We start from the raw sequence: 23,999 nt of genomic DNA, 5'->3' as shown, positions 1-23,999 counted from the left end.
AGCATTGAGAGCTAGGTTGTTCTCAGTACACCATTTTTCCAGCTCTTCCACCTCCTAGCTGTAGTCTATTTCATCGCCATCTGAGATTTGACCGACTATGGTGGTGTCATCAGCAAACTTGTAAATGGCATTAGTCTGATATTTGGCGACGCAGTCATGGGTATACAGTGAGTACAGTAGGGGGCTGAGTACGTGCCCCTGGGGGGCTCCCATGTTGAGTGTTAGTGAGGATGAAACATTGTCCCCAATCTTCACTGATTGTGGCCTGTGAGTCAGGAAACCAGTTGCAGGGAGTGGGGCTTAGTCCGAGATCACTTAGTAATCAGTCTCAAGGGGATAATAGTGTTGATGGCTGAACTGTCATCAATGAGTAGGATTCTTACGTAGCTGTTCTTGGTGTCAAGATGTTCTAGTGAAGGGCAAGTGATCTGTTGGTCCGAGAGGCAAATTGGAGTGGATCAAGAGTAGTAGGGAAGCTGGAGTTGATTAATGCCATGACCAGCCTTTTAAAACACTCCATTACCACCGAAGGTAGGGCCACTGGGTGGTAGTCATTGAGACATGCTGCATGAACCATCTTAGGCACCGGGGTGATGTTGGCCCTCTTGAAACAGCCAGTGACAGTGGCCTGCTGCAGGGAGAGGTTGAAGATGTCCAAGAAGAGCTCCGCCAGTTAATCTGTGCATGCTCTGAGTGCACGGCCTGGTACTTCTCTGATCCCATTGCTTTCCTTGGATTCACACAAAGGAAAACTGATCTGACCTCTGATGCAGTGACTGTTGGGATAGGTTCATCAGGACTTGTCATAATAGGTGTTACCTCTCTGCCGAAATGCTGCTCAAAGCGAGCTTAGAAGGTGTTGAGACGATCTGGGAGGGATATGTCATCTTCTGCTAACTTGCATTGTCTCATTTTAGAACCTGTGATGTTGTTCAGACCTTGCCATAGTTCCCGGGTGTCTGTCTGGGTCTCTAGTTTTGATCGGTATTGGTCCTTGGCTGTCTTAATGGCTCTGCGAAGGTCATACTCGGATTCCTTATATTTAAATGAGTCTCCTGATCTGCAGGCCTCATGCCTGGCTTTTAGCAGGCGCATATGAAACAAATCTCATGTTTCAATAAAGTTCTAAACTATAGAAGATGCAGGCCTAGTCTGAACACCTTCTCCTCTTAAGGCAATCCACTCATTCCAGGTATTAGTCTAGTAATCTTTCTCTGAACTGCATCCAACACACTAACATCCTTCTGTAAGTATGGTGACCAGTATTTGCTACCTGCATATTAATCGTCTCTGATTCATGCACGAGGACACACAGATTGCTCTGCATCTCAGAACCCTTTAACCTCTCACCATTTAGATAATATGCTTAATCTTTATTCTCTCTGCCAAAATGGACAATTTCACATTTTTCCACCTTGTACTGTATTTCACAGTCCTTTGCCCATTCACTGAATTATAATCATCCACAATGCTTCCATATTACAGCCTAAATCCATCCAAAGTGTGAGTCTAGATCCTAGGAATTCCCAACAGTGAATGGACTAACATTGAGGAGAAACACAGGGAACTGCATCATACTCACTGCACAGAGCACAGAAAAATAAGCTTGGGTGATGAAAGTGTGGAAGACTATCTGGACAACAATTAACATGCAAGACTCCAATACACCTACAAGCTGAGATCACTAAAGTGTGAAGTCCAAATCTCTGGAATGTTATGCTGCCACTGGAATGATTGTTAAACCACCTACATTGTTTCAGGTTTCCAGCATCCACATCTCTTTCATTTATTATACACATGACAGCTGTACTTTTCAATTCAATTTTTCAATTCTGTGTAAATAGTTTTGCAACTATTATAACGTACACACTTTTTCACTCCTATTGTATGTAAATTTGACTTGGGAGAATGCAAGCAGTTTGTGAGTTTTTTTTGTTTAAAGAGCTGCATTGCTTTAAAAGCTTGATAAACTGATGAGCCAAGGACCAGATTGTAAACCATTTGACCAACTGCGATGTGCAATCCAGCAATGAGCATGCTTTGAGGAGGTTGTACACATTATTAACCCTAAGTGCAAGTCTAAACTGTTCGTAAACCAGTTTGAGCTTTTCAGGTAAAACCAAATTGATGCCAGTAAATCTGTGTTAATTACCAATTAAGGAAGAAAATATACAACAGTCCAATGAAAACTCATGGTTGAAAAATCCACCGTAGGATATACTTATACTTTTTACAGCACACCCCATTTTTTCCCATTGTTTCTTTAGTGTTTAAAGTTTGAATCACTTGGACTGGAGTTTGGTACTTCTCAGAATGCATCACCTTTAATAAATACATATTCAGTCCCATGGTTCCCTGCTCAAACCACCTTGGACCCATATGCATCATGCATAAATATATAGGAAAACATTACATGCAATTATTTTGATCTTTTAAAACCTGGTTAATAAACATGCTTGTCTCATTATGCAAAGAAAGGAAACAGTAAACTGTATAAAGATTTTCTTTCATGTAACAAAGGTAGAAAAATAAGTCCTTTTCTCTGCTATGTATAATCAGTAAGTTCCAACACTTTGTAGCGGGTTTGTACTCTGTATTTATACACAATTTGGCTCATTTGGAAGGTACATGCTAGAAACAAATTGCTAAAAGCTGATCATTCCTGGATTTAAACCTATATTTTACAGTAACTTCATAGGCGACCTAAGACAGTGTAATTCATTCATTTGTTACTTTCTCAGGCTGCACATTCTTGTGTCAATCTATGTGCTCCATAGCTTGCAAGTTGGCTCCATGTATCATATATTTCTAATGGCTAAATAATATCCATTTGTTTGTAGCTTCTCGGAGCAACGAGAAGAATTATTTTTGTTTTAGGTTCAAGACCAGATCAAAAAAGCTTTTCTAGAAAAGAGGTGTATTGGTGCCATTGACATGGTAAACATTATCCATTTCTCCAATCTCAGGCCTTTATACATTTGTCCCTTCATCATCAATGAATTGAATTGAATCACTGCTAGAGTCCTCGGCTGAGGTCCTTATCAATTCAAGGGAACACGTTTCTGACCTTTGTGGCTCCCTCGTTAACCTTATGTTGTATGGGCTTAGGAAGTTAGCCACTTTATCTGGTAAGCAGGCAGTATCTGCTGGGAGGGAGAGTTTTACTAGCGGCGCCTCACTTTCCTTAGCATTATGTTCAGCTACCTGCTGCAAACTGACCGATACAATGGAGGGTGACTGCACAAGGGGCATTCCATCTTCCTGGAGAAATTGAGTTAATTGGTTAATGTCTGGCGTCACAGACTGATTCTGACTTGGGGGCTCACAGTCTCCGAGGCCTGTACTCCGGGATGAACCCACTAGAAAGGAGTCCAGAGATAATGAGGCCTGAACAGTTTGTATTTTCTCCGCTGTGCTATTCAAGTTTGATACTGATGACCTTGTGGGATAAGGGCTGCTGTCAGGCCATGAGCCTCTCTGCTGAAAGTCAGGTCTCAACAGAGTGGGAAAAGTCGGAGCCGTGGAGGGAGCCTGCAATCGAATGATGCTGCCAAGTCCACTGCTGTTACTGTGGGTTGCTGCCGAGCTGGGGTTCAGGGTGGGGTCTGGAGAGGGAGCCAGGTACTTTTGGGACGTCAACAAAGGCTTCAGGAGTTGCATCATATCATGCAGGTCTTTACTCAGCTGGGTGACTTGCTCCGACAGGTGAACCATCTGGAAGGTAAAAGAATCCCAGTGTTAAAACCGATTATGAATAATTGCATTTCACAAGTAGAACATTTTCAGTGATCCAGTTTGATGAGTTCACAGAAATTAAACCTCATGTTATCCATTTTAAATTCAGATCAAATTAATGACTACATCTGCCCTGGGCTTAAAGCCACTATTCAAAATTGATTCATTAAGATAAAAGATTAGTTGGAAATTATCATAACTTCAACAAGTAATGAGACTGTATTTGCAGAAAAGCTGCTCTAGTGACTAATGTTCAAATGATGCAGAAATTCCAGAGAAGCAGGCTATGAATAGATTCTATTACTCCACGATATAGATTGTTGAGAATTTAGTGCTGCACCATTGATATACAGGTCAAACATTTTGAATCACTTATGATCATATCTAGATGTAAGTTTGCTCGCTGAGCTGGAAGGTTTGTTTTCAGATGTTTCATCACCATACTAGGTAACATTATCAGTGAGCTTCTGGTGAAGCACTGGTGGTATGGCCCACTTTTTATTTGTGTGTTTAGTTTCCTTGAGTTTGTTATGTCATTTCCTATTATGCTATTTCCTGTTGTGATGTAATTTCCTGTTCTTTTTCTCAGGGGGTGGTAAATGGTATCCAAGTCAATATATTTGTCGATAGAGTTCCAGTTGGAATGCCATGCTTCTAGGAATTCTCATGCATGTCTCTGTTTGGCTTGTCCTAGGATGGATGTGTTGTCCCAGTTGAAGTGGTGTCCTCCTTCATCTGTATGTAAAGATACTAGTGAGACGTCACCACAGGAAATGATGTCACAAACCCAAGGAAACCTAAACGTATAAATAAGAAGCAGGCCATATCACCAGTGCTTCACCAGAGGCTCACTGATGATGTTACCTAGTATGGTGATAAAGCATCTGAAAACGAACCTTCCAGCTCAGCGAGCAAACTTACATCCAGAACCTCAAACTGAGCTACAAATCTTCTTAAAACTCATTATGATCATATCTCTGCCTCCAATCTACTTTGCTGAATTAAAAACACTATGATCAATTTTTATTTAATGGAGCTTGGAGCCTTGTACAAGGCACAGGACTCAAAACCATTAAAGTGTGTAGGTACTGCATAGATTGTCCGAGAATAGATTTTTTAGTGGTTTGTTCTAGGAACTTCAAAAGCTCCATTAAGTAAAAATTGTTTTGAACATCTATTGATTTACTCAACTTGTGCTAAGTATGAATTCAACCAATAATTGGTGAGGGCTCACACACATTTCAGGAGACAATCCCAGGGTTTGTGGATCATTCATTAATACCGATTTATAAAGTTATGAGCTCAGCAATCAAATAAAACACAATCTGGGAATTCTATCCTTGTATGCCATGACTTAACTCTATAGTATTCCATTCTGTCCAGGGCTCAGGTACTCTGGATAAGAACCAAACTCTGACCATTCCACTCCCAATTCCCCATAAGATTTTCTTTCTTTATTCATTCACAGGATGAGGGTGTCATTGGCTAAGCAACATGTCTTGCCCATCCCTAATTGCCCTGAGGATGGTTAAGAATCAACCACATTACTGTGGGCTTGGAGTCACATGTAGGCCAGGCCAGGTAAGGATGGCAGATTTCCTTTCTGAGAGGACATTAATGAACCAGATGGATTTTTCTGACAATCAACAATGGATTCATGGTTATCATAACTCTCTTAATTCCAGATTTTGTTTCTTTATTAAATTCAAATTTTACCATCTGCCGTGGCAGGATTTGAATCTGGGTCCCCAGAACATTACCTGGGTCCCTACAATAACAGTCCAGCGATAATACCACTAGGCCAGCACTTCCCCCTAATTCTTGCTATTGTGTTCCAATTATGTAAAGGGAAGGATGGAAGGGGTAAGTGGATAATGGTGTAGAACAGATATGGGGTAAGAGAAAGTGGCAAAGTAATGGGTAGACTGGGTATTGGGTTGGGTGGTGAGGGGGATAGGAAGGGTGAGATGGGAAGGTGACAAGGTAGTTGTTTAAAGGGGTGGGATTCATGAGGTGGAGTGTGGGTGAGGCAAGAAGGTAAAGTTATAGGGTGGGAATGGCAATGGTGATAGGTGGTCAGGGTGGCAGTTGGGAGAATGAGCAGGTGGGTAAGGGAGGTAGTTGGATCAAAGGCCAGGGGTCAGACAGGGTGTCAATGAGGGTAGTCTGGTAGTCAAAACTACTCAGGTCAGGTTGAAGGGAGTTGCAGGAAACCAGGAGTAAGGGGGCAGTTGTGGATCAGGAGAGGTAGTTGGGGTAAAGTAGTTGGGGGGGAGGAGTCAGTGTCAATGATTGAGAGTTTCATTGTTTAATTACCCAGCAGTAATGATCGGTACCATTTTTCTGGTGTCATTTACTGGGTAACTATCCAGTATGTAATAAGATATGCAATTTGGAGTCCTCCTCTAATTCCAAGTCAGAGATGAAGACAGTTATGGAGGCCCCTGTGGAGCAGAGGAATTGCCCAATAGAAGTTTAAGCATCCTGGGCAATTCTTACTCAGTCAATGCACTCAGAAAAATAATCAAGTAAGGATTATAGAGAAGGAGAGGTGGTTGTACGGAGAAGGAGAATGCAGGGCTCAGTTTGTCACTCTTCATTTGAAAGGTCTTGACGATGGTGTACTGACCTCTTGATTAAGTTTAGAGATATTTTGCTTGGTCTCTTCAGCCTCCCCTGGAAACAAAGTAAACACCAGTTCAGTCAATTAGATCCTGAGAACGAGAGCTATACACCGATTGTTATCAACAAAGATGTTGGGACTGGATTTAACCCAAACTAAGATCCCAATGAAAATATTGAAAGTCATAAAATTCCTAGAAAGTAAAATAACATTTCCTTTTAAAAATTAATAAACCTACAATTGAGTTCCTATAGCAGATGGAGAGTTGTGGGACTTGGCAGCTTCTCAGTCCCAGGGAGCCTTTTACTGAGATTTGTAGTAAATAAATAATTCAATATAACTGCTCCCTAAAATTGCCTTAATGTTCATTTCTTTCTGCAGACTAATAGATTCACATCTTGATTATTCATGTTGCTGGGTTTTTTTTTTGCAGTTAGATTCTGGAGCACATTGGTGTCTACAAGCAGCACTGTCAAAGTTGTCAACTTGTGTTACACTCAAACCTAGAAGTCTCTATTGTAATACCGGACAGCTACCACTGCAGAGCTGGTTCCGGACATTTTTCCCAGACATCGCAGTCAAGGGAAATTTGTCACACCGCTTTGCCATCAGAAAGCTGGAGGTCCAAAAATTGGCAAGTCATGTTGCAGCTGTATAGAACTTTGGTTTGGCCGCATTTGGAATATTGTGTACAGTTCTCGTTGCCACTCTACCCCGAAGGATGTGTTGGCTTTGGAGAGGGTACAGAAATGGTTTACCAGGATGTTGCCTGATTTGGAAGGTATTAGCTATGAGGAGAGATTGGACAAACTTTGTTGGTTTTTGTTTGAACTTCAAAGGATGAGAGGCGACCTGTAGAAGTTTACAAAATTATGAAAGGCATGGATAGGATGGATAGTTGGAGTCTTTTTGCCAGGGTAGAAATGTCAATTATTAGGAGAAGGGGATAAGCTTAGAGGAGATGTGAGAGTTACATTTTTCTACACAGAGAGGGGTAATTGCCTGGAATGTGCTGCCAGAGGAGCTGATGAAGATGGATACATTAGCAACACTGAACCGACATCTTGAGAGATTTATGTAAAGGCAGGGAATACAAGGATATGACAGTGTAGAGTCAAATGGCTTTTAGATTACAAAGCCATCATGTATCAGCAAAGGGCTGTCCTGTTCTTTAGTAGTTGTCCTGTGGATGGGCTGATGTGCTGGAACAGGTTCTTCCTTTCCTGGGACCTGCAGAGGAAACCATGATATCCAACCACATCAGCCTGATGCGGTTATCACCTGTACCAATGCAATCTCAATTGTCTGGAAGAAGGCCCAGCATTGTAGGAAAGTGGTCACTCAGCCAGCAAAAATGCCAACATCCCGTCTCTGATACTCTCTCTCTGCTCCGGTACCAATCTCCTATCAAGGCCCATGCTTTAGCACTCTCGCTACTGCATGCAACATTTTTCCCCTCTCGCTGTCATCCAACCCAACTCCCACATCACTAACCCTCAATGGTCTCTCTGCTGCCGACTCATTCACTCAGGACACTAACCCACCTGCATCAACAAAGCTTTGCAATTCATTTTCCTCTCTCTTAATACCGGCCTCGCTCCCATTCTGGCAGGCAAAGAGCCTCCAGCAGAGTCGAAAGAGGCAAGACACATGGTAGGCTTCCTAACATTTGGCTCATCACATCTTATGTGGAGAGGTTCCTTTCTCTGACTGCTGACAAACAGGCTGACTTACTATGTTCAAGTCCCTGGGCTGCTTTTGGAGACAGTCCTTGACTTACTGTGTAGGACCCCCACAGCAAAGGTTATCACCCTGACTCAACTGAGGACTGCGCACAACCATGACGAGCTTCCTTTGTGTCTGTGGTAAACGGCTAGGTAAATACGGCAGGATGGTGAACATGGTATCTCTGGCTGAGGAGTCAGGTACAAAAAAACGGCAAACCAGAGCAGGGATGTTTGAACCGGTGAGTTTGATATCAATGGTGGCAAGTTTTTGGAGGGGATTCTGAGAGACAGAATCTACATACATTTGGAGAGGTAAGGACTGATTAAGGATAGTCAACATGGCTTTCTGTGCAGGAAATCATGTCTTACTAACTTGATTGAGTTTTTTAAGGATGTGACCAAGAAGATAGATGAAGGCAGAGTGGTAGACATTGTCTATATGGACTTTCTCAAGGCCTTTGACAAGGTTCTATATGATAGACTGGTTAGTAAAGTTAAATCACATGGGATCCAGGGATAGCTTGCAAATGGATATAAAATTGACTTGATGGTAGGAGACAGAGGGTAATGGGGAAGGGTTGCTTTTTAGACTGGAGGCCTCTGACCAGCGGTGTTCCACAAGGATTGGTGCTGGATCCACTGTTGTTTGTCATTTATATAAACAATTTGGCTGAGAATTTAGGAGGCATGGTTAGTAAGTTTGCAGATGACACCAAAACTGGTGGGTTGTCAACAGTGAAGAAGGTTATCCGAGATTACAAAAGGATCTTGATCAGATGGGCCAATGGGCTGAGAAACGGCAGATGGAGTTTAATTTAGATAATGTGTGGTGTTGCATTTTGCTAAGTTGAACATGGACAGGACTTACACAGTTAATGCTAGGTTCTTGGGGAGTGTTGTAGAACAGAGAGACTTAGCGGTTCAGGTCTATTGAAAATTGTGTCACAGGTAGAGAAGTGGTAACGAAGGCATTTTACACACTTGCCTTCATTGCTCAGACCACTAGGAGTTGGGACATCATGTTGCGGCTTTACAGGACGTTGGTGAGGCCATGTTTGGAATGCTGGTTACATTTCTCGTCACCCTGTTATAGGAATGATATTATTAAATTTTACAGAAGGTGCAAAAAAGATTTACCAGGATGTTACCAAGACTGGAGGGTTTGAGTTATAAGGCGAGGCTGGATAAACTGGGACTTTTTCCCCTGGAGTGTAGAAGACCCAGCGGTAACCTTATAGAGGTTTATAAAATCATGATAGTTACAGGTAAGGTGTATCACAAGGGTCTTTTTTTCCTAGCATTGTGGAGTTCAAAACTAGAGGGTGTAATTTTAGGGTGACTGGAGAACGAATTAATAGGGACCTGAGGAGCAATGTTTTCACATAGAGGATGGTTTGTATATGGAATGAACTGCCAGAGGAAGTGGCAGAGACAGGTACGTTTACAACATTTAAAAGACATTTGGACATGTTTAGAGAGATATAGGCCAATCGCAGGCAAATGGGACTAGTTTAGTTTGGGAAATTTGGACCTGTTTCTGTGCTGCATGACACAATGACTCTATCCACATAGGCTCAGAGAGAGTGAGTTTCCTCTTCTTTCTGACTGTGCAGGGGCCTGTGCGTCGCAGTTTCTCCCAGTCAATGCCGTGATTGGGTGCTGATGCTGATCGCAGTACACAGGACCTTGGAATGGGCACAGCTTACAGGGAATATTGGTGAGCATGTGAAAAACCTGGAAATGCAACCTGTTCGAGTCCATGAGCACATAGTGTCCTTGCTGCAGCATTACAACAAGTTATCGGTGCAGCCTGAGGTGCAGCATTGAAGTGTAGAAATATCTTGTCAGTGGAATGAAAAATGTGCCATGAGTGACTGTTCTTAAAGGATGGCACATGTCAGATTCCAATGCTTGAGAACATTGGGTGTGCGTGTGTATGGAGCATATCAGGCATAATGGAGTCCAAAATGGAGGCCTTTTGGAGCTGCTTAATTCACCAAGATCCTTCTCGGGCTTCCTTGTCCAGGGGTTCAAGCTGAATATTAATGAGACAGGTTGTGGCACGAACAAGGCATTTAATGAACTATAACCCTTTGATTGGCATCTCACTGTTTCCTATTGAGAAACCTGCCTTACTGATCAGCGAATGCATTTACAACCCAGCGAGGTGCTTCGGTAGCAAGATGGGTCTCGCTGGACATCTTGTCCAGTTCTGCTTCAAATCTCACCATGGCCCACGTCTATCAGGCCCCTATAAGATTCTGCCCTAGGTCTTGGAAAATAGAATAAACTGGCTCAATCGGGTGATCTTCATTGCACTTTGGGAAGCAGCACCATGTCCACTAACCTATCGTTGTTCTTCTTGATGGTACATACTGTCATTGGTGGAAGCTTAAATGAAGTTGCTCTGGGTGCCGACTTCTTATCACAAGCAGAATCAGACTATAGAATCTCTTTTTTTTATTCCAGAGCAATTGTGTGCCTCTTTATTTTTCTACTTAATGCATGTTTGCTAGCCAGCTTGCAGACTTAAGTCAGGTTTTAAAAGGGATAAAATTGAAGAAAACCATTAGGCTACAGCTTGAACATTCTTGCAGTCTGCCTGTCTTAGGGAGCACTCCTCCTTGAACCCTCCATGCTCATTCACAGAATGCTGTATACAGTGGACTCTGTCTCAAGGGCCGTTGTGAACTTTCCATACAGATGTGTCAGAACTAGCCTTTTTGGAGCCTCTGAAAGAGCTGCCTGAAGACATGTAACATGTTAATTCAGCTTTTGAATGCTTTCCATCATCTCTTTCAACTCCATATTTAATAAACATTTGCCAAACTACTTTATAAAAGGCAGACTGTACACTAAGCAAAGGGGATTACATGAATTTTTAAACCATGCAATAATGTAACTATGCTAATTGAGGCTAGTTAAAACAGAGTCTAGCAGCACAATCCTGCACCTTCCCACAGCTGATGTATCAGTGCCGCTTCATTCATGAAAACTGCTTGAAAGAAACACTGCAGGTAGCAAAGTCACAGAGTGCATTCTGGGTGGGGGAGAGGCCTTCAGCATCTGAAGCCATGTAACGCCACAACTGTGTATTGAGTTCTTCATAGCATAGCCTCAAATTGACAATCCGCAGGTGGCGAGAGAATCAGAAAGGGAAAAAACAAACAAAAAGCCTTGTCTTTCCCAATCTGGCAATCACTGATTAATCTGTCTATGACAGTATTGCAGCAGTGATAATACCCAACACATGGTATGTATGACTCCAATCAATGGAGAGGTTTCCTTGATGCTATTTGACACCAGTTTTGCTACAGCTCCTCCTTTGGAACAGTCAGTCAAACGCTACCTTGATGTTCATGGCAGTCGCTCCCACCTCATATCTGGAGTTCAGCTCCTTTTGTACATGTTTGGACCAAGGCTATAATGAGATCAGGAGCTGATTAGTCCTGGCAGAACACAAACTGACCAGGTTATTGCTGAGCAAGTGCTGCTTAAGAACACTGTTGATGACCCTTACTGTCAGTTCACTGACGATTTTGAGTGTTCTGATTGGCGGTAACAGGCTCGGTTTGATTTATCCTGCTTTTTGTGGGCATAAACGGTATTTGGTACACTGCACCATTCCCCTACTCCTCCATTGATACCAGGCCTTGAACCACACATCATACTAACTGGAAACTATATCACTGGTTTTTACTGTTGCTGAGTTACAGTCCTGGAGCTCTCTTCCTAATAGCAGGGTGGGAATGCTTATACCTTCAGGACTGCAATAGATTCAAGAAAGTAGCTTCCCATTATGTTCTCAAGAGCAAATTATTGAATTGGCAACAAATACTGACCTTGTCATTGGTGGCTCCATCTCAAAAATTAATAAAAAATAACTTAATTTACTGAAATACAACTTGCCTTTACAAATTCTTGCTGACTTTACATAATTAACCCTTTCTTATCCAAATGACTGTTTATTTTGTCTCTGGTTATCGTCTCTGTGTTTTGCCACCACTAAGATTAAAGCAACAGACCTGTGATATTTGTGTTGCTTTATTATTTAAAAGCCAGAACAGAAGTTTAAGATTTGTAAAGCAAACATGTATTGGGGCATTTAGAGCAAAAGAGATGGCATGAATTTTCGGAGGTGGACAGAAGGGAAAAGCAGAGCAGCTGCAAAAAGGAATTGCCAACCAAGCTGGACTTTGCTGGTTACAGAGGTGAAACATTTTGCACACATCACATACTAGGAATAATATTTACCTGAGTTTAACTGAGAAAGGCTACTGTCTTCATTTACTTCATTTGTGCTGAATTCAAATTTCTGTCTGGCTGGTGTACTATTGTCAGTTTCAATTCCATCCACAAACCTGTTCAAGACACATCACATCAGGCATGAAGTTAAACAGCAAGCAGAAAACAAGATTAAATTATTAACATTGCTGGAATCATCATCTTCCACAGGCCAGTGGCTCAATGCTTTAGATTAGAGATTAGATTCCCTACAATGTGGAAACAGGCCATTTGGTCCAACAAGTCCACACCAACCCTCCGAAGAGTAACCCAGCCAGATCCATTTCACTGTGACAAATGCACTTAACACTTTGAGCAATTTAGCATGGCCAATTCTCCTAACCTGCACATTTTGGATTGTGGGAGGAAACCGGAGCACCCGGAGACACCCACGCAGACACGGGGAGAATGTGCGAACTCCACACAGTCACCCAAGGCTGGAATCGAACCCGGTCCCTGGCGCTGTGAGGCAGCAGTGCTAACTACTGAGACACCACGCCGCTTTCTGAAAAATTATGATCTATGTTTGGAAAACAGATTTCAATAACAACTAAAAAGACTGCTTGTCCTGTCAGATGTAGGAGATCAGGGAGAAGTCCAATGCTCCTGATAACTCTGTCTGCAGGAAATATTTCTGCTCCTCTCAGACCACATGGATCAGTTGGAGCTGCAGCTGGACTCAGTGAGGGGCAGACAGGAGTCTGGAGGTTTTATAGCTTGGAGTTTCAGGGATGTGGTCACACCAAAGCTAGAGAGATGGGTGACCACCAGGAGGGGCAGGCAGACAGTGCAGGAGCCCACAGTGGCTATTCCCCTCTCATAGTTGTAAACCGTTGTGGATATTGTTTGATTGGGGGGGGGGGGGAGAAAGTGGCCTCACAGGAGAAAGAAACAGCAGTAGCCAGATCTGTGACACATGACTGGCACTCTTGTACAGTAGCGTGAGTCAAAGTGTAGGTGAGTAGCAATGGTAGGGGACTCTATTGTCTGGGGCACAGATGCATTCTTGTGGTTGCGAGCAAGACTCCAGAAGGTGCATTGCTTCCCTGGTGTCAGGGTCAAGGATGTCTCTGAGTGGGCACAGGATATTCTGAAATGGAAGGGTGAGCAGCCAGACGTCATGGTCCGTCTTGGTACTAGTGACGGAGGCAGAAAGAGAGATGAGGTCCTACAAAGTGAATTTAGGAATTTAGGTAGGAAGTTGAAATGCAGGATCTCTAGGGTTGTAGTCTCTGGATTACTTCCTGTGTCACATGCTAGTCAGACCAGAAACAGGAAGATAATACAGTTGAATGTGTGGCAAAAGAGCTGGCGTAGAGTGAGGGCTTCAGATATCTGAATCATTGGGATCTCTTCCAGGGCATGAGGGACCTGCATAAGAAGGAAGGGTTTTACCTAAACTGGAGGGGCATCAATATCCTTGCAGGGAGTTTTGCTATTGCCACTTGGAAGAGTTTAAACCAGTTGTGGCAGTGGGGGTGGGAACCAGAGGAGTAGGTCAGCATGTGGACTGATTGAGGAGAAGGAAGTAAGTAAGTCTTCTATGAAGGACAGACAGGATGAGATCAATGAATACAGCAGGACTGGCAGTCCGAAGTGTATTTATTTTATTGCAAGGAAGATAACAAGTAGGGGAGATGAGCTTAGAGTCTGGATGTGGTAGCCATTACAGAAATGCAGGACTGGAAGCTCAATGTTCCAGGGTTTAGATGTTTCAGGTGAAATAGAGAGGGATGTAAGAGGAGTGGGGAAGTTGCATTACTGATTACTGTCATAGTTGTACTGAGGGAGGACATCTTGGAGGGTTCATCCAGCAAGCCCGCAATGGTACAACTCAGGAATAAGAAAGGTACAATTACTATGATGGGGTTATGCTATTGGTATCCCAATAGCCAGAGGGAAATAGAGGAACAGAAATGTAAATATATCATGGAAAGATCTAAAAACACCAGAGCCGTTGTAGTGGATGGTTTTAATTTTCTTGATATTGACTGGTATTCCCTTAGTATCAGCGGCTGAGATGGGGCAGAATTTGTTGGGTGCATCCAGTAGGGTTTATTGAAACAATATTATATATTGTCCAATCAGGAAGGGTCAAATATGCCTTGAATTGGGGGATGAGCCTAGCCAGGTGATTGAAGTTTCAGTGAGGGGGCGTTATGGGAACAGTGTTGATAATTCTATAAATCTTAAGATAGATATGTAAAACGATACTAAGATACTTATGGATAAGGATAAGACAGTCCTTGGGTGATGGCTGATTACAACAGCGTTAGGCAGGAACTGGAAAAATCAGATTGGAGATGGCTATTTGGGGGTAAGTCCACAGCTGACATGTGGGTCTTTTAAAAGCCGTTTGATAAAAGTTCAGGACCAGCATATTCCTCTGAGGATAATGATAATAATGGCAAGATTTAGGAGCCCTGGATGACAAGAGATATTGAAAGTTAAGACAGCAAAAGGAAGTATGTGTAAAATTTGGGAAGCTGAAATTAAACAAGACCATAGAGGAATATAAAGGAAGCAGGAAAGAGCTTGAACAGAAATTAGGAAGGATAGAAGGGGTATGAAATGTCCTTAACAAGTAGGTTTAAGGAGAATCTCAGGGCATTTTATATGTATATTAGGATCAAGACGGTAGATAGGGAAAAGCTAGGTCCACTCAAGGACAAAAGAAGGAATTTATGCATGGAAACGGAGGAAGTGGGTGTAATCCTTAATGAATACTTTGCATCAGTATTTGCAAAGAAGAAGGACATGGATAATGGTAAGGTAATGTCTTGAAAAACATTAAGGTAGCTACGTCCTCAGAGCCTGATTGGATCTATCCCAGAAGGCAAAGGAGGAGATTGCTGAGACCTTGACAAAGGTCTTTGTATCCTCTTTAGCTACAGGTAAGGGTCCCAGAAGACTGGAGAATAGTCAATGTTGTTGATTTGTTTAAGAAGGACAACAGGAATAATCCAGGAAATTATAGGGCAGTGAGTCTTACATCAGACATTATTACAGAAAATTCTTAGGGACAGGATTACCTCACACTTGGATAAATATGGACTTATTAGGGATAGTGAGCACGACTTTGTGAGGAGAAGATCTTGTCTCGCAAACTTGATTGATTTTTTGTGGAAGTGGCAAAGGTAATTGTGAAGGTAGGGCAGTGGATGTTGTCTCCATGGACTTTATTAAAGCATTTGACTAGGTCCCTCTTCTGGCCCAGAATGTTACATTACATGGAATCTATAGTGAATTAGCAAACTGAATACAAATTAGCTTGGTCATAGAAAACAGAGTTAAATTGTGGAGGGCTGTTTCGCTGACTGAAGGACTGGAACCAATGGTGTTCCACAGGGATCAGTGTTGGGATCCCTGTTGTTTATAGTATATAAAAATGATTCAGATGAAAACATAGGTGACCTGATTAGGGAGTTTGTAGATGACATGGAAATTAGTGAAATAGTGGATAATGAGGAAGGTTGTTAAAGGATACAGCAGGGTAGTTGGAAAGTTAAAAATGGCAGATACAGTTTAATCTGGACAGGGCGTGAAGTGATGCATTTTGGGAGGTTAAGTGCAAGAGGAAAATGTACAGTAAGTGGCAAGACCTTCAGGGGAATTGATGAACAGAGAGATCTTGGAGTGCAAGTCCATAGCTCCCAGAAAGTGGCAGCATAAATGGCTAAGGTGTTAAAAGTGGCATATATATATGCATGCTTGTCTTCATTGGTCTGGAAAGTGGCAAATCATGTTGCATCTGTATAAAACATTAGTTAGGCCACATTTTGAATATTGTGTGCAGTTGTAGTCACCACACTATGGAAGGTGTGGAGGCTTTGGAGAGGGTGCAAAGAGATTTACGAGGATGTTTTTGCTAGAGTGGAGGCTGAGGAGTGACCTGATAGAAGTGTGTAAAATTATGAGAGGCATGGATAGAGTAGATAGTTGGATTCTGTTTCCGAGGGTGACCATGTAAAATACAAGGATGCATAGGTTAAACGTGAGAGTGGGAAAGTTTAAAGGAGGTATGTGAGGCAAGTTGTTTACAGAGAGGGTGGTAGGTGCCAGGAATGTGCTAGCAGGGTAGGGGGTAGAAGCAGATATGATAGCAAAGTTTAAAGGTCATTTAGACAGACACATGAACAGGTAGGAAATATTGGGTTACAGACCCTGTGCAGGCAGATGGGATTAGTTTAGAATGGCATCATGGTCAGCACAGATATAGTGGGCCAAATGGCTTGTTCCTATGCTATATGTTTGAGGATATTGCCCATTGATTAAGTGAGGCTAGTCAGCACAGCATTCTGCTGTATTGTTACTGATGCAGTGCAATTCTGAAGTAAATGCCTGTATAGTTCCTATTTACCAACTAAAATCAGCTTTGTAAAAAAGCCAGAAGTCTACATCAATGGTAATTGGTTCATTAGCTGGCTTCTACTTTCAACAGTAATGCTTAATCAGCTTGTGCTGTGTTGGGAAGCCAGGCTTTTGCTGACAGTCCCACATGACAAACAAAGGACCACAGAACAAGCTCAAGCTGTTCATTGGGAAACCAAGCTTCCCATTTGTTTTCTATTACAGTTTAATCAGTACCTTTGCACACATGTCATGGCAATGATTTCTCTGTCTCCAAGCTCATTTTACATTTCAATCTGCTCTGGCTTGGCGTGCTTGCAGAAGCAAATGAAACAAATTCCCGAGTCTACAAGATAATCTGAGTCTGGGGCTGGACTTTCTACTGTGGAAAGCATTACTTGGATTTCCAAAACATTTGAAGTATGTTTTTTCCCCCCAAGGACAAAAAAAAAAACAGTTTATTAACTTGACCTGGAAGGATGAGGGTTATAGATTACGCCACCAGCATTATTTTGAAGGCTATGCTTTTGATTTCCTTGGAGACAGCTTATCATTTGCAGACCAGGTCAGGTCAGTAGTGGGTAGGATTTCTACTCCACCAGTCTGATGGACTTGGTGGGAGGTATAATTGATTACTTCGTTCAGCCACACTTGAACGTACAAGAAAGCACCCAGTACAAAATGACATTTTCCTGCTTAATTTGCCATTTATGGAGGAGAGGGTGGGTGGTTTGGGAATTGACTATGGGCAATAGGAGGCATCCTGTGGGTCTACCATTCGGTGCTATGAAGGAGTTTAACCATTCCATCCTGGTGAAGGGAGCGTGCATTACTGAGGGAGTAAGCAGAATTACAATGACACTACTCTTTCCAGACACTGCTATTGAGGTCCTTTTGGACGAAGCAAACATTACATAAGAGGTGATCTTTCCTTCAAATGGACATACCACAACAATAATGAGAATCCTTGCAGGGAAATTACAGATTGGATAATGTCTGAAACACAGCTGCTTAGACCTGGTGCTGGCTTTTTTGGTGAAAAGAACCGACCAGGATTTCCAAAGTATGACTCCTTTTCATATTTTTCGGTGTTCTATAGCTCTGTGTAGGTAGAGAAGCCCAGTCATGGGAGAAGAAACTCAGTTGCATCTCAGTTTCAATGAGTATCCCCTTAGTCTGTAATCATGTCTCCAATTTTGAGATTCCCCATCGAGTGGAAACATATTCTCAACACTACCTTGATCAAGCTCCCTCAGAATCTTGCATGTTTCAATAAGATCACCCCTCTAATGAATAAAAGCCTAAACTGTTTCACCATTCTTGATAGGTCTACCCCTTTATCCCAGGAATCAACCTTGTGACTTTTTTTGGAGTTGTCTCCAATGCCAGTATATACTATTTTAAATATGGGACCAAAACTGTACACAGTACTATTGGTACTTTGTGCAGCTGTAACACAACATCCATGTTTTTAAACTTCAACTTCTTGACAAAAAATGTCAAACCTTCACCAGCCTTCTTAATTACTTGCAACACCTGCATGCTAACATTTTGTGTCTCTTGCACAAGAAAAATATCATGAAGAATTAGACCTAACTAATACTTCTACTCCTGGCCCACAATCCATGTGAGAAAGTTAATGGATACTGGCCTCAAATAGATTTCCTGTCGTCTGCTTTTCTGCACATTGTTAGGAGGGCTCAGCTACAGCCCAGTACATGGCTGATCACATACTGGAATTGAAAGGTATTTCTCTGGCTCTGAGCATAAGGATGTTGGACAATAAAGACATTGGGTCTAAATTAGGATATGGACAGTTGAGTTTTAGATGAGTTGAGGTTTACAGAGAGTAGAAAGGAATGACATTGTTTTGCTTGTTGTTAGCAAGTATTAGGCTAGTTCCAGTTACTTGTAATAAGGATTAGATGTGGTAAACCTTTCCAATCATAGCGCACATTCTTCATTTTCATTGAGTTTCATGGAGGGTTTCTCTCCATGAAGCCCTCAGGGTTTTCTTATACTGTAATCCCAAATTAATCTCATTAACTAGGTACAGTGCCCTACGATTCCCCTCTGGTCCCCTGCCAAGTGCCATCACTGTTGTCGGAAGTATTCATCAAAGTAGGGATATCTTGGGATCCCTGGCACCAACACCATATTTAAAAGGCTGTTGTGAACTCTGTCATGTGCTGCCAGGCCAGACTTCCCCATCATGGTTAGAGATATATGGCCCAGCCATGGCAAACAAGAGAAAATTGCCAACTGCTTTGCTGTCAGGAAGGTGCTGATGGACAGGGTGGTACAAAGGAGGAACACCTTTCTCCCAGGACCAACAGACAAGGTCAAAAGATCCTGGTTTCCTATGTCTGTACAGTCTTCACCAGTTGGAGATGAAGCTGGTGGTGCTGGAAGAAGGGCAATGCCCACAAGGATAAGTGCCCCCATCTTCATTCTATCTCTGCTCTGCACCCACCTCCCACCGGCTCATTTTTACCATCCTTGCTACTGCATGCAACATATTCCCTCACTAGCCTTTTCTCATCCCAACTCTCCATTCTGACTAACCCTGGATGCCCTATGAGCTGCCTGTTTGCTCACTCGGGGCACCATACCACCTTCTCCCCTTGCACCAGCTCAGCTGTGCCAGGCACTTTCATCTCACTCAATCCCTCCCTTTCTCTCATTCCCAGAGAAAATGGGCCATGATAGGGTTAAAAGAGAGAGTACAGGTGATGGGATGTCTGACATTCAGCTTCTCACCCACTTCATGGAGATGCTCTTGGCTTTCCTCAGCTCCTGTGGAGATGCAAGAACCTCCATATCGTAAGACCATAAGACATAGGGGCAGAAATTAGGCCTTTCGGTTCATTGGGTCTGCTCCACCATTCAATCATGGCTGATAAGTTTCTCAACCCCATTCTCCTGCTTTCTCACTGTAATCCTTCATCCCCTTGACCATCAAGAACCTATCTATCTCCGTCTTCAATATACTCAATGATCTGGCGTCCACAGCCTTCTGTGGCAGTGAATTCCATTGATTTACCACTTTCTGGCTGAAGACATTTCTCCTCGTCACTGTTCTAAAGGGTCTTCCCTTTACTCTAAGGCTATGCTCTTAGGTCCTAGTCTCGCCTACCAACCAAGTATAAAGTATTGTTCAGTGTTATGTCATTCTCCCATTACCCCTGCTGTGAGTGCATTCTTAGCCTTCCACAACTTCTCACCCCGTTCTCAACACATTCTCTCTTTCATCTCCTGCTCGTAACACCACAGAGTTGATGGTCTCCATGCTCAAGAAAATGCTGCTCAAACTAATCCCCTCCTCCGCCTTCACTGCTGTGGTGGAGAGCACAGAAACCTCTGAAGAAGAACCAGCAATGCTGCCTGCTAGCCCCTCCACCAACTTCGGAGACTGACACCCCTGGGGAGCATTATGGCTGGATTAGAGTTGGTTAGGAACACCTCCAATGTTTGCTACATCTAGCTCTGCAGCTGGTCGAGGGAGCAATGCTGCAAAGAGCTGGCACCCGGAAGACTGCCAGAGACCAGGCACTTACTCAGCCCCGGGCAGGAGACAAACGCAGGGTGCGTGCAATTCACAATGTCACGGACATGCACAGGGAGACACAACAGCAGCAGGCAGGTGTCTCAGGGGCACGGAGCAAACTGCAGTGGAGGGCTGCAGCAACACGACTGGGAGCTTGCTGTCTCAGGCATATGGCCATCTATCAGCCTCTGTGGGCAGCTTGGTGGAGAGCCAGCGCTGGCATTCTTAGTGTCTGCTAGAAAAAAGCTCAGACCTACAGTCCATCGCTCCAGCTGCTGGTGCTCAGCAGCAACAGCAAGATGACAGGGCTAAGGGATGAGCTGACTGCAGGAGATAAGGCAGTGCTAGCTGGAGGAGAAAGCACACACAGGCCCTTCAGAAATCTCCTCTCAGAGCACTTCAGCGGTGCTTGGGCCTTTCATCTCTCCCTTCAGCCCTGTCGGAGTTCAAGCCCAGGAGAATGCATTTGTTGCTGGGTAGGAGACGGTCTGGTCCCTCAAACATGTGATTTTGGGGTTATCCAAGCAAACATTTAATGCCAACAGGTCTGCTCCACCATGACTCTGGAGCTCAGACCACACTGAGATGTAGTAGGAGGGGGAAAAGGAAAAACCGTCTGAGCACACATAGCTGGCACAGGTGACACATTGCTGCAAATACATTATCTCATTTGTACATATATTGTTCATTTTTCTTCATTGTCTGTGAGTGAGTGTCTGACTAGCTGCAACTACAACATTGAAGGCACAAGCTCTCACCATCCTTAGCACTGCAAGATGTCTGATGAGCAAAGGTGTGAAACAAGCAGCTCTCACATCGTGTGCAATCTATAAATTAATGGCAGATACTGGCTCCTTTGGCAACAAGGGTTGATGATTTCTGCTGGCAACACATTGCTAGAGAATCACAGTCATTAGTGGGATGGATTCATACTGTTGCACAATGTGGTCTTGCTTGGGACAAGGATTGGGATTGAACACAATAGTTAATGTCTAAGGTTCACAAAGCATGCAGTGCTTGTAGGTGTGTTACGGGTTTAATGAGTGAGTTGTTGTGTCACGCTGTTTCCCTTCAAAGAACCATTCACTACTTGAAGTGGCAGCCCCTTTCCTCAAGGTATGAAATACCTACTCCCACCCTCTCCAGGTCTGGTCGCAGCAATTTTGAGCTCCAATGCATACACTTGTTTTTTTTAACAGCATGATGGAAGGCAAAAAGCAGTCTACTCCTCACACAGTGAGTCTTGGACACAGACTCCTACTATTTGTGAACATCAAAATATAAACATTTCCTTCTTGCTCACATTCCCAATTAACCCCAACAGCTCTGAACCTCCCTAGGTTCCCACCAAGCCCATCTATCTAAATCTACATCTGTGTACTTCACAGCCTGAACTCCTAGCATTTTGAGTAAATATGCCAGATCTAGTAGCTCACTATATCCAATGAAGCCAGAGTGCTACTGACTCTCAATGACACGCTGCCCCTTTCCCTGCCATACTGTATTATCTCCCCCTTTCATGTATTGAGCTGCTTCCCCCCTTCTCCCTATTCCCTCTACATCCCAGCATTCAGCCTCCAATTCCCAAAATTAAGTTCCCCAGCTTCCCTTTGGCAGCAGTGGTTGCTGATAACCTCCCCTGAACCTTTGTCACCGAATCCCTATGGCTCATTCCCTGGAGCAACCCAAATGGTAAGTGCTCAGGCTTTGGCAGATATCTGGCTTGTTGGTTCCTTTCTGGCTGTGCTATCAGGATCCCTGGACTGGTTCCACAGGGCTGCCTGTGGCCCATTGTTTGGAGTGTAGAGGTACAGATCTTCTGGCCCTGACTACTCTGAGTGGTCAACTATCTGATATCAAGGGCTGCCCTTGTCTTACTGTGCCGGGACACCGGGCTGAAGTGTACTGACCTTGAATTGATTCTCAACATGCAGAGGAAAGCAGAGAATAGGCTATTTGGCCAATAGGCTGATCCCTTCCACAAAATATGGGTTTGCTCCAGCATAACCTATCCACCTCATTTAACATTCTGCAGGTAGATCAGCAAAGTTTCTCCCAGGCTACAAAACTAATCAAGTAATATCAATTTACTTACACAATCTCCATTTTATAACTTTGAAATGACTATAACAGCTCAGGGATCATCAATGTCCACAGCAGTACTCTGCCTTTGTCTAATTTTCAATTCGTTCCTAACCACATACTTATTACAGCTATTTTAAATAAATTACTTGGTGTAACATTAAATGCTGGCAGTGTCCTTTTTCTGTGAATAGACAAATTACTATTTCTAATTTCTAGCCTTTAGTAGGGTTTTAATTTTATGCTCAAGAGCTCCTGTCAAGTGTTCATAATTCACAATGGTCTCTTTATATCTCCTTATTCAAGCCTTATAACATTTCATATGCTTGGATCATGCTACTTTTTAATTTTCTATCCTTCACTGTAAACACACCCAGTTCCTTGAATCTCAGGTAGCACAAAACCATGTTTATCACTCCCCATGAGCTCATTCTGATGTAGTGGTATTAAAATGGTATTTCTATCAGTGATTTACGTAAGATTAGATTAATGTGTTTTGACTTCTCTTTAGAATAAGTAAAATAATGATTAAGAAATTATCAGCTGTTATAGCAGTTTTGAAAGGAACCAACAATGAGTGGCTTGAGGAGCGAAAAGTGATTAATGCATGTGAAATGTGAAAGCTTCTCATTACTTATTTGCTAACATGATTGGCTTATAAGTTTTCTTATTCCAAAAAGCCTCTCTTTGCCAATAAGAAGCAAAGAATGTTTGAACACAATGACTGAGAAGTTATCTTTTGATCATCTTGACAAAATAATGAATTGTTTTTCTCCCTTAACCATAGCGCCTTTGTCAGTCTTCTAAGAATGTAGTTTGCATAAAAACCAGTATTGAACATTTTTTTTAACCAAATCCTTTAAGTAGAAACCATGAATACGGCAATTAATTTAACCGTTCCAAGCAGAGAACATACATTTCACATTGAATGACAGATAATACGGAGACATAGAAAGGGAGTGATGTTTCAAGATAAATAGCAGGGTGTGTAACAAAAAGAACAATAGTGTAAGACAAAAGTATACAAGAATTGGACAATTGAAGAAGATAAGATGGGTACTGAGGAGTCCAAATAGTAACAGAACATTACCAATAGCTGTAAAAGACATGGAGTATGTTATATAGAAAATAAACAAGAACAACACAATGAGTTATATAGGGATCAGGAAAAATTAAATTACACAAAGTACACTTGTTAACAGGGATTAGCTTCCATATCGAATATCAATTAACAGGGAATGAATGCCAGAGAGATGAATCACAGAAGAAAGTACTGAGTGGAATAGATAATAGCGGCCTAGACCTTCCAAGTCAATGCCAATGCTGGGTGCTTGATGCTGTTTATAAGATTTTCTCTGACTTAACCATATTACCCATTTTCTGCAGGATCTTCTAATCCCAGATGGTTAATCCCAGATTGGGTCAGAGAAAACCCACCTCCCAAAGTACATGTAGTTTGATAATGGCTTTTAGAGCTCTCTCTGTCTCACAGCTCCTCTCCCCAGGCATTGCTCACAAGCGAAGGAACTGGCAAATGGGAGCATTAAGAAAAACACATGGACTGGAAAAGCCCCAGCGCTTCTGAACCATTTGGACTCACTTTTCCACAACATCGGAGCTTCAGTTTCAGACTGAATCTAGATGTTAAATG

The 23,999-nt window shown here is 42.7% G+C and overlaps 1 protein-coding gene across 3 annotated transcripts in view; it reads right to left on the bottom strand.

Annotated features, from left to right (window-relative positions):
• Positions 1-2,576: 2,576 nt before the first annotated feature.
• kcnh3 (potassium voltage-gated channel, subfamily H (eag-related), member 3) overlaps positions 2,577-23,999 on the bottom strand; it is a 664,660-nt gene continuing 643,237 nt past the window's right edge. The window contains exons 13-15 of one of the 3 annotated variants that reach the window (XM_043692965.1): positions 12,340-12,446; positions 6,365-6,411; positions 2,577-3,714 (exon numbers count right to left, since the gene is read on the bottom strand). In XM_043692965.1, coding sequence (XP_043548900.1) covers positions 2,971-3,714; positions 6,365-6,411; positions 12,340-12,446 — 898 coding nt within the window. In that variant the 3' untranslated portion in view covers positions 2,577-2,970. The remainder of the gene's footprint in view (positions 3,715-6,364; positions 6,412-12,339; positions 12,447-23,999) is intronic. The other 2 variants (XM_043692968.1, XM_043692967.1) reach the window with 2 other exon arrangements.

This window comes from Chiloscyllium plagiosum, chromosome 7 (assembly GCF_004010195.1).
Source record: "Chiloscyllium plagiosum isolate BGI_BamShark_2017 chromosome 7, ASM401019v2, whole genome shotgun sequence".
NCBI lineage: Eukaryota > Metazoa > Chordata > Chondrichthyes > Orectolobiformes > Hemiscylliidae > Chiloscyllium > Chiloscyllium plagiosum.
Note: the sequence above shows the minus strand (reverse complement) of the source record. Positions and strands in the feature narration are given on the sequence as shown.